This window comes from Lissotriton vulgaris, chromosome 2_1 (assembly GCF_964263255.1).
Source record: "Lissotriton vulgaris chromosome 2_1, aLisVul1.2, whole genome shotgun sequence".
Lineage (NCBI taxonomy): Eukaryota > Metazoa > Chordata > Amphibia > Caudata > Salamandridae > Lissotriton > Lissotriton vulgaris.
The window spans coordinates 369,949,204-369,960,746 of NC_141687.1; the positions used below are offsets into that span (position 1 = coordinate 369,949,204).

Genomic DNA, 11,543 nt, shown 5'->3' on the forward strand with positions numbered 1-11,543 from the left:
AGAGATCGAAGATTTATCAAAAATAAATGTTTGGGAAAAAGTAGGTCATGGAGTAGGAAAGGTTGGAAATTGGTTTGCCAACCTTGGTAAAAGCATAGTGTGGTATATATTAAAACCTGTATTGATAGTATTAATTTGCATAATTACAATGTTAGGTTTCGTGAAATTGTATAAATGGTATAGGTCGAACCAGTTACAACGATCAATGAGAGAACAAGAAAGGAGATTAGCTGCTTTACAAGATCAACAGTACAAAAGTTTAAGAGCTCTCGAAACGATGAAAAGAGGGAATGTTGTAACTAGTTCTGTGTAAGGGTGCTATTCAAATTGCATTTAGTGATGACTCCCAGAAGTCATCAAAGGGGGGAACTGAGAGAGCGCAATTTGAATAAAACATATATGCGAGCCATACTTACAAGCATATCGCATAAACATAGGAGTTGTAACGTGAAGTTGACACTTATAGCATAAAGTTAACCGATGTAATCAAAGTAATATAGGAAATGTAACTGTATTCACTTTAGAACATGCATTAGATTTAGAAGGCCGTATACGTAGTGGGCTAATGTAGAGAATTGTAGAAATGCTTACGAAATGTAGAACTTACAAAGTAGAATTCATGTACGTGTTTAACTTTAAATGGAGAAACCGCGTGAAATATAACATGGAGAAATGTGCAGAGAACATATACGGCGATGTAACAAATGAGAATATAAAGTTATACTCTATGTAATTTATATGTACAATATATTCACTTATTCGTAAAGGATTTGCTAAATACGAATATATATATAAATGTGTGTTAAAGGTTATACTGTGTAGAAGGCTTCTTGTAAGAAATGTTAGAAGGGTTTAGGTCATTTGTGATTTTAACCTGACTGACCAAGGGTTCGCAGGAGTGTAGTCCGCTGTTTGTAATTTAGTGGGCTCACAGGAGTCGTGAATAGCCTTGATGTGAACGTGCGAGCCAAGGAGTCTAGTGCTTGCTAGATTTAAGGTGACAATGCCGGACAAGGTTTATTGCCTAAACGTGATAAGAAGTACTTGGAATTTGAGAGTTGTTTTGAGAAGTCCATTCACAGGACCAAGAAAGGTTATATACATAACTATAAAGATTAAAGTTCTGCTGAGGTTATTGACTTATGATCTGAAGGTGTCAATTGTAATGTTGAACGAAGTCACCAGCAAGAAGACGAAGATGACGTCTAAGGAGAAAGGTCAACTTAATGGACGGCGAAAGAGACGAAGCAAGGAAAAAGCTAGAAGATGACCTCACGGGGAAAGTCCGTGGTGGGCGTCGAAGGGGCGTTCCACCCACACTGTGATTGTGTATTTTAGGGACAGCACCCCGGGGAGAAGATAGGGAAGGCGAAAGCGAACAGCTCCGAGCAGAGGCCATCATAGAGAGCTCAGAGTAGATGAATTGAACAGATGCGCTGAGAGAGATCAGAGCGCAAGAGAGCAGTAGGCCGAGGACCCTTAGAGAGCGGATGGGTAGGCAGAGAGGGTACTGCTTCTTAAACTTAAGTTACCTTTAGAGGCTAAGAGAGTTTGAACTTCTTTGGGTGTCAAACTGCTGACACCTTTTTAGGTTAGGAACTTGCGAAGTAGGGATGTCACGTAGTACAGAGTAGGGACAGATTTAACTTGATACTTTTCTCTTTCTGTAGATGACGCAAAGGAACCACTCCATATCGAAGCTTTGAAATTGCTGATTCTCGAATTGATTTTGTATTCTTTTGTATACTTATTGAGATTTATCCTGAGAGGATTGTATTCGCATTTAAATTTGACTTTTATATAAAACTTTCAAAACTTTATCAGTTGTAAGTGGTTCTTTAGAGTGGCGTCAGTTTATGGGGTTTATCTAACCTATGCGGGGTTTGTCTTTTACTCAATGACAGATAAAAACCGGTCCAAAATTTTCGAATGAGATAAGTTATTAAATTGATCATAAATTGATATCAAAATCTCATTTCCCGCACTATGCAAGCTTGATCTTTGTCAATTATAGAAGGGAAGAGCCTTCACATTTAAAAAAATCCACTTGAATTCTAAAGCAGATGGTGGTGATTTTCTTTGTAGTGCAAGCATTTGCTAAAATAAAAAAAGAAAAAACGAATAAAAAAATATGTCAACTAAATATGGAGGGCCTGTGCTTCAACAAACAAAATCAAAAAGTAAAGCTTCACACTTGGTCTTTCATCTTGGAACTGTAAAACATGATAGAGTATGCAGAATTCCTTTTAAAAGAGGGGGCATAGTTTGAAGGTTGCAGCAATGATGCCTTCGTAAGAAAACTGTGGTCCAGTAGCAATGGTAAAGGAGCTGCTGTTACTCTCATCACTCAAATAGCACTAGACTGCCGTTGCAGGTGGGAAACAACCAGCTTATCGCATGCAGTACAGCGCATGCGTTTACATCGCGTGCAACAACATCGCACGTGACGGTACGACGCGTGCGTTGTCTACGCACGCCATTGAGTCGAATGCGCATTGAGAACGCATGCATTCACAACGCACGGCCTCCAGGGGAACACAGAAGGTAGGGAGACAACGTGGGAACAACGACGACACAAGTAAGGAGGTGTTCTTTAGGGGTTGTGTTAGGGCTTAGGGGTAGTTGCAGTATAGGTGCTGTTTTCAGGTGGGGGATTAGGGCTACTTGTAGAATGGGTGCTGTTTTCGGGTTGCGGTAGGCTACTGGGGCAAGTTTCGAAATGGGTGCTGTTTTAGGTTGGCGTTAGGGCTGCTAGGGCTAGTTAGAAAATGGGTGCAGTTTTGGGCAGGGTGTTAGGGCTACTAGGGCTACTTAGAGAATGGGTGCTGGTTTGGGGTGGCGTTAGGGCTACTAGGGCTACTTAGAAAATGGGTGCTGTTTTGGGGTGGCGTTAGGGCTACTAGGGCTACTTACATAATGGGTGCTGTTTTGGGGTGGCGTTAGGGCTACTAGGACTACTTACATAATGGGTGTTGGATTCGGGTTACATTAGGGCTTAGGGCTACTTACAGTATAGGGGCTGTTTTCACCTTTGGAGATTAGGCTTTAGGGTTGAGGTCGGAGTGTAGGCTTGTATTGCTGTTTAGGGCTAGGGTTTAAGGGAGGGTTAGCGTGCCAATATTGTAGGGTACTGGTGCAAGGTTTAGGGTTTAGGGTCGGGTGAAGGGAAATGCGCATACGACAAAAATTGCTATGTCAATCATGCCATGCGGGGTGTCTGTATGCGATGTTACGGACTTTTACATGCATGCCAATACAAATGCAACGTGATGGTATGCGCTGTGATTAATCAAAATGTAACCGCACATGCAGTGTATTCTTTGCGATGTGAAGGCATGCGATGCGAGTATTTGCGATGGGTCATCATACAACCGTTGCAGGTGAGCTGTTGAGAGATTAACTAAGGGAAATATCGCCCGTGGTCGAACTCCCCTGGATACAGAGTAACACAGAGTAAGCAAGCAAAGAACTGTTACTTAGACTGCTTGATATCCTAAAGACTAACAGCTGTCAACAAGACAGGGTCAAATATTACCAACAAAGACAACGGCTGAACAAGGCTGATCAACAGGCCAATTGTATGTCTGCTGTTCTGAAGGGTCAAACCAATGTGTGAATTACACTGTCTGCTGTGGGCTTACCAATCAGGCATTTTTCATGAGCAAGAATATGCATTATTTTGGGAAAACATGTGGCTGGTAGGGAAGCTAAACCAACCTTTTCAGTGAGACCTAAAACACAGAAAAAATAGAGCATAGGGTGCAGAAACGTAGCAGGTCCTTGGCTCTCATGCATAACACACAAGATGATGGACGGAATGTTGCACAATGGTAAAACATTCACCCCCAGTCACAGATCTGGGTTTAATCCATTGTTATTTTGCTCACTAAGCCACCCAAGTTCAGACATGGCCATATGCAAATCAGTCTTGAACCTGTGTCTCATGGGAACAGTCCAGACCGAACTGCCAAGCCATGTCTTCCCTGGACCGGAATCAAGCATCCTAGGACTGGTTTCTGGCTATCAGCCGTCTTCAGCCAGGATGGCTTGACTCCAGTAGCGTAGTGTGCATGGGACCCACATCTGGGCATACCCTTCCCACATAGGGTGAACAGCAAAACAGAAAGGGATGATTAACAGAATGCTGACAATACAAACATTCTCCCCAGTCAAATGATCTGGGTTAAATCCATTGTTCTTTTGCCCTCTACGTCACCTCAGTTTGGACCCAGCCATATGCAAATCAGTCGTGACCCTGTGTCTTATGGGAACAGTCCAGACCGAACTGCCAAGCCATGTCTTCCCTGGACCAGAATCAAGCATCCTAGGACTGGTTTCTGGCTATCAGCCATCTTCAGCCAGGATAGCTTGACTCCAGTGGTGTAGTGAGCACAGGAATCACGTCTGGGCGTACCCTTCCCACATAGGATGAACAGCAAAACACACAAGATGATGGACGGAATGTTGCACAATGGGCAAACGTTCACCCCCAGTCACAGATCTGGGTTTAATCCATCGGTATTTTGCTAACCAAGCCACCCCAGTTCAGACATGGCCATATTCAAATCAGTCTTGACCCTGCGCCTCATGGGAAGGGAAACATCCTTAACAACGCGGTCAGTACACCGCAAAGATGTAACCACGCTATGCCATTACAACGCAAGTCTTTACAACGACTTGCGTTAAATGGCGTGCTAACATTAAAAATAGTGTAGTTTACTATCCCAACACTTTCCCTACTGATGAGTGGACTGGAGTTGGAATAGTAAATTACACTTTTCTAATGTTAGCATGCCACCTAGCGCAAGTCGATGTAAAGACTTACGTTGTAAAGGCAAAGCATGGTACCATCGCAGTCATTGTGACGAATGCGATGTAACAGCATGCGTTGTAATAACACACGTTGTAACATCATACAGCCCATGGGAACAGTCCAGACCAAACTGCCAAGCATGTCTTCCCTGGACCGGAATCAAGCATCCTAGGACTGGTGTCTGGCTATCAGCCATCCTCACCCAGGATAGCTTGACTCCAGTGGTGTAGTGAGCACAGGACCCACGTCTGGGCATACCCTTCCCACATAGGGTGAACCGCAAAACACACAAGATGATGGACGGAATGTTGCACAATGGCCAAACATTCACCCCCATTCACAGATCTGGGTTTAATCCATCGTGATTTTGCTCACCAAGCCACCCCGGTTCAGACATGGCCATTTGCAAATCAGTCTTGAACCTGTGCCTCATGGGAACATAGGACATGCAGCCCTGGTCAAGAGCATCACTATATTCCCTTAAATACATGAAACAAGTGTGGCAATGCAAGGCCAATGGAAGCTTCTTTAAAAGACATGGAGCAAGTATGCAATTGGGCAGCACCATTTTACGCCTCACTTAGACACAACGAATAAGCAGCATTTCAGACATGGTACAAATATAAGGCACAGCACTGGGTGTGTTTTAGTGCAAGCTTGGCTTGTTTAACAGGATTTCAATGCACAAAACAGGTACACCACCAGGCAGGAGTACCCACTTCATTTACACCCATAGAACACGTACCAATCTTGGCTGAAACAATGCAAGCTTCCCTTGCATGCCCTGAACATGAACAGCATCTGCTGCCGCAGTCCAAGCCTGTGTGTAAACACACATCCAATGTGCAGCATTTAGCAGCAGTGTAAGTTCCCCTCACATAGCACAAGTACATGCTGTCCAGCAGCATTGCAAGCTGCTAAGATATGCTCACATACAAAACGCTTATCAAACTCATAGGAGCACTATTTGAGGCCCTGAGTAAAGTATGGAGGACGGAGGTGTATGTTTCACTGAAGGCTCAAGCTAGATTCAAGGCTCTGGTTCAGTCAAGGTCCTCTTAAGCTCTCAAGCCCATAATGAGCTAAGCGTTCATGCAACTCTTGCCTGCTGCCCACACTCTAACCTCATGCTCCAAGAACGAACCTCAAAGCATTATACTTTTTTTCAAACAGGAGAGAGTAAAAGATACCAATCTAGTGGCTGAATTACACAATATGAAACCAGAAAACCAGATCCGTCCAGGCTTGGTCACATGACCAAATTGTGTGATCATAGCCAATTATTTATTTTACCATGCTGCGTAATTTTTTTTATTACATATGAGGAAACCTTGAAATACATGAGAATGTATGATGTACAAAGATCTCTATAAGAGTCTATAATGTTTTTCCGTGTAAAATAAGAAGAGTCCAAATGTAGGGCACACATGACAGCTGACTTGCCCCTTAGTTCGCTAACGGAATCGTCTTTGGGATGGGGCAAGGGGGCATGAATGTTTTCAAGTTCATGTTTAAAAGAAATCACTTTAAAAATGCCTCTCAATGTAGTGATATAATCTGGTGTAATAGGGTGAAATATTTGTTAAAGAAATATAGGGGCATATTATCAAGAAACGGTGTTAAAATTATTGCCGCTTTAGCGGCCGGAAACTGCCGCTAAAGCAGCGATAATGGGCTTGATAATATGCCCTTGAGAATTTCAATAGAAGACCATGTTCTGGTATTAACATGGGCTTCTATTGGAATTCTCCACGGCATATTATCAAGCCCATTATCGCCGTTTTAGCGGCAGTTTCCTGCTGCTAAAGCGGCGATAATTTTAACGCCGTTCCTTGATAATATGCCCCATACTTTCCAAAATTTTGGAGACAATTTATCTATATTTTTACATGATTTTTGTTGCACTATTTCAATGTCAAATGTTCCCCTGGCTGAGCTCATGCCTGGGCTCTTGGAGCCAAGACAGGCCCTTAGAGCCACCACAGATCCTTGCCTTGGCCCTGCCTGTTAAATTGTTGGCTCGCCTATCTCTACTGCAGTAATGGGTATAACAGATACTCGTGTTCCCCCACCCCCTCAGTATCTTGCTCTGGAGACAACATCCTGTTTTCTGATATTCTGGCCAGTTTCCAAAGGTCTCAGAATATTACCCATTCCTACTTTTGATTTTAATAGGGACAAGTTAGTTGTTTAAAAGTTGCCCATGCATTTTTTTTATCATACCATTAAACAAACAACCCTTAAATAATTTGTTTTCCCAGTTGCAACACTATGTCCTAAGTATGTTTATGTTTACCAACTGCCAGCAAATGCCCCTCCACCTGCCAGGTTGAAGGCAGTGATATGATTACTGCGACTATTTTGTCTGAAGAAGTCATGCATCCGCCTGGGTATGGCTTCTTTGACCTCTGTTGGGGGGAAGGCAGCCAGAGCTGAATGGCGCACTCTGTATTTACAAAAGTGCGCATATGCAGTGCTTGGCCATTCAGTGACCGTACAATGAGGCCTTCGCTGTGCCACTGCAGGTGCTTTAGTGGATTCTGCGGCTCATAGTCTGATTCCGGCAGCTGAGGGGATCGGACGGGGCTAACAGCAATCTCCCAGTCCCAGGGCTGTAACAGCTCATTGTGGCCCTAGTAGGCAGTGGTGCTGGAGCATGTTTCAGACCGGGGCGGGGGGGTACTGCCACCAATGTTACATCATTGAAATCATAGGGATTCTGAAAACTCTAAGCATCACACAAAGAACAAGTGTCACAAACAAAGTCCACTCATCAGGAGAGTGGCAAGGGAGTAGTATCTAGCTGGAGTGTGTTTAGGAGCACCCTGGTACATATATATTACTAAAACATGGTGAGGTAGCACCTGTCATTTAGAAAATACACATTTTCTATTGAAATAATCACTAAATTTGCAAAAACATGCAGTTTTACTTATAAAATTATATATATTGCACAAATGATATTGTTTTGAAATCGGGTTCCAACAAATATTTTCCATTGTGCAACATCAAATAAAGGGTCTCGGTTTGTTTTGATCCTATTAAAGTCTTTGTTTCCATCATACTTCAGAATTATAAAAAAGTGCTTCATTTGTGCTATTCTGTTTATTTCTATTGAAAAATTTGTACACTTCATTTATAGGTATTTAAAGTTTGCTGTGTTCTAGAAGAAAAGTACATACCACAGCCTTTCCTTTCACGCTGGCAAGATTGTCACATAGTTCAATTTACAATATCCTCACACTTTCCAATAACAGAAAGAAAAGTAAACACTAGTCTCCATGTAAAAAGAAAACACAGCATTTGTCAGAAGATTAGACTGACATTTGACCTCTGTATGGGAAAACACAGTAATTGTGACAAGAGAAAGGGCTCAAGAGGCAGTTGTAGTTGGGCCCGCCCATTCTTTTGGACCTGAACATTGCACAAGCCCCAAGCTACTTCAACCACCTATTAAGAGTGGAGTAGGTTCGTTCATCAGCTAACCACTGGCTCAGATGAAGCCATGGCGATGATACCCATGGAGGACCGAGCCCGCAGCGACCCATGCAGCCTTAAGTCAGCAGCAAGCCACAGAGAATCAAGCTACCACTACCTCACACAAGGACCAGGCCACGAATGAGAAGCATTCCTACATAACACAAAGCAAACACCACGCGTCACAAGACTAAACCCTTAACACAGGCCCACTCTGCTCATGCTCTCCACAAGGACTATAATCTTACAGGATCATGTCACCACCAGTTCCCAGAGGGCCAGGTCACCTGTACATCAAACAGAACAAGGCCACTAATTACCCACATAGGGAAGAAGAAGAGGTCCAACCGTGGCTAGTCCAGCATTTCATTTGAGGAGAGAGGTAAAGAAATAGAGTTCTAGATTTTGAGGAAATTGTAGGGCTGGGTGACAAGCACACCATGGTTTCATCCCAGAATGCATCTAGGAAAAGGTTGAACCCTGGAATAAAGACAAACTTAACTTCTGTTTTTCACAATATTTGCAGGTGCTTCAAGAATAAATGCAATATTCGATTCAGAGATTAGGGTCAACCATGGATACCTCTATCAGGGTGAGTAGACTTGGGCTGCATGTACTCTTGTTCTTCCATTTAGAGTTGACTGCAGTAACATGTATACTTTAGTATTAATAACTTCTCCTCTCACCTTCCAAGATATATCACATAGCACATATCTACTGCCAAGGACTCTTGTGTGGATCATGCTCCGAAGAGGCTATTTCAGGGTTGGCTGAAAAAATGCAAAATGAAGTTTGTCTGATGGGTGGCTGAGCAGAAACGTGCATGCCATTGGCTGTTACCATTAAGGTGACTCCGGATCCCCCCAAGGAGTCGGCCAGGAGCCGGGTCAGGTTGCTGTCCCTATAGGGGATGTGGTTGGGTTTCTTCTTGGAGTCAACCAGTAGAGAGATGCAGTGACCTGTGGGGAAACACAACACAGAACATTGAGTTACACTGGGAGTGAGCTGTGCTGAAAGTGATGTAGACTTGCGAAGAGCACAGAAGGTCACCAGCAACATGAAAGAGCATAACATATACATAAAGAGGGGAACAGATGGAGGACAATTAACGTGTTCACAAGTGTGGAGGGCAAAAGTACGTGAATGGTTGTTAAGGTAACAAGTTGCTCTTGGTGAACTGGAAGCGTGATGGGGCTAGGCATAATTTGGGTATAACAGCAGGCTGTCAGGGTGAACAGGAAGAGGAATAATGAGTTATGGATGGCCTGAAAAAGTGATGGCAGTGCTGGGATGGAGGTCATTGGGAGTGCACAAAGATCTATGGAAACAAATAGATACCAATTACATCTGTGCACGTGTGAAAGGTGCGACGGGGGCTGCTGGCGCATTTCTAATGCAGAATGGCAATAGAGCTGCGTCAGCGTGCATGCTTCATGAATGAATGTTGAAGTGGGCAAAAAGCTCAACGGCAACAAGTTAGCATATGTTGTGTTCTGCGTCTGCCCACAGGCTCATTCAGTGAGTGCCCCGGATGGCGGAGTAAAGCTCAATGCATACCAACGGGTGGGCATGTGTAGATTTCAGGGTCTCCAATTTGTAGTGCCCGACAGGGAAGGGGTTAGCACCAGAGCTGGGCCATGCCGGAAGCCCCGCGCTACCTGTGTAGATCTGTACACCGGCTCATTTTAGGGGCAGTGACAGCCCAGAAGGGCAGAGGGAGCTGATACCACCTGGCTGGGGTTGTTGGTGTTGATGAGGGTTTATCAGTACGTATCTCATGCCAGGAAGCTGCTGTACATAATGTACCCACCTGATGGCTGCAGGCTGGACCTCATGCTGTCGGAGAGGGTTCCATAGATGCCAGTCGAGTCCCAGGAGGCCCTCAGATACTTACCTAATGCCAGCAGGCTGCGGTTGATGCTGTTGGCTTCCACCATGAGTTCTCCGGTGGAACCCGTGTGCTTCACCTTCTCACTGCCAGCCAGGTCCACAAAGCACAGCTTGCCGTGTTTGGTAATGAAGCAGGAGCTGTTCAGGGGGTCTGGCTGCACCAGGGTGAGGAGCAAACACAGGAAGAGAATGAGGCTTGCACACACACAAACAGTGCAATGTCTGTATGTACAGATGGGGTTCTCCTTGACTCCTATTTTCAGCGTTTTGCTATGTAATACCCTAATCCTATATTTTGCATCTACCTTTCTATCATGGGCAAAATGTGACTATGTTTCTCTTGCACCTCTAAGCTTCACACTATATATGCGCAGCTACAAGTGGGTTATGAAATACTTCTCTGTCTCTAATATCTCAAATGAGCGTCTGGAGAGTCCTGCAATCAGATGTATGATCAAAAAGCTACTATTATTGATATTTCTGTGATTTGTGGAGATCTCCACCACAGGAGCAGAGTTTACTCTAAAGAAAGTAATGGGGAATTTTAAGGAAAATAAATTTAAATTACTAAGCAAAAGAATATGTATCTTTAATCAAACAACCACTCCCAGTCACATACAACTAGGACTTCCAAAGTAACAGTGCTGAACAAGCTTTAAGTAAAAAATATATTATTAAAGTTTAACTTCTAAATGTTTATTTGTATTTGAATTATATTTTTATTTAAATTAAATTAGATTTTAATTTCCCTCTGCCATCACCAGGTGGTGGGGGGGGAGGGGGGAATCCAGTGAAGTGAAGGGGTGAAGTGCCACCGCGCCACCCTCAAAATGCACCCATTCGCCTGGTAGAGCCACAGTCTTAGCGCATACATTTCAACACCTGGGATACTGACAGTCTCACTGCAAAAATTCATACACTGATTTACTCAGAGCCTTACTACAGACATTTCTCCACCTAGAATAGTCACAACCTCACTGCAGAAACGTCAGAGTAAGTGAGGGAATGGGATACACCATGTCTCAATCTCAATTCTAGGACAGGAGCTGGTATGGTCCCACCCTTACTCGATGCATTCTTACACCTGGGATACTCACAGCCTGGCAGCAGACATGCCTCCAGCAGTAATGCTGTCGGCCTTACTCCAAAAAGCCTATGCGTGGAATACTCACAGCCTCACTGCGGATGGAGACGGTCAGCAGGGCATGGCTCCGACTAGACGACTCGTTCAACATGTGGGCCGAATTCTGGCGGTTCCTCATTCCTTAAACAGGTCAAAATAGAGTATAAAAGCAAGATAGAGGAGATTAGATCCACGCACTGAAAGGCATAGGTAGGGATGGGGGGGAATAATAATGTAGGG

General features: G+C 43.9%; 1 protein-coding gene across 1 annotated transcript in view; it reads right to left on the minus strand.

Moving 5' to 3' along the window:
- The window catches only part of KIF12 (kinesin family member 12), a 496,125-nt gene that overhangs the window by 176,134 nt on the left and 308,448 nt on the right, over positions 1-11,543 (minus strand). The window contains exons 12-14 of the mRNA XM_086955175.1: positions 11,353-11,444; positions 10,185-10,335; positions 9,131-9,249 (exon numbers count right to left, since the gene is read on the minus strand). Coding sequence (XP_086811301.1) covers positions 9,131-9,249; positions 10,185-10,335; positions 11,353-11,444 — 362 coding nt within the window. The remainder of the gene's footprint in view (positions 1-9,130; positions 9,250-10,184; positions 10,336-11,352; positions 11,445-11,543) is intronic.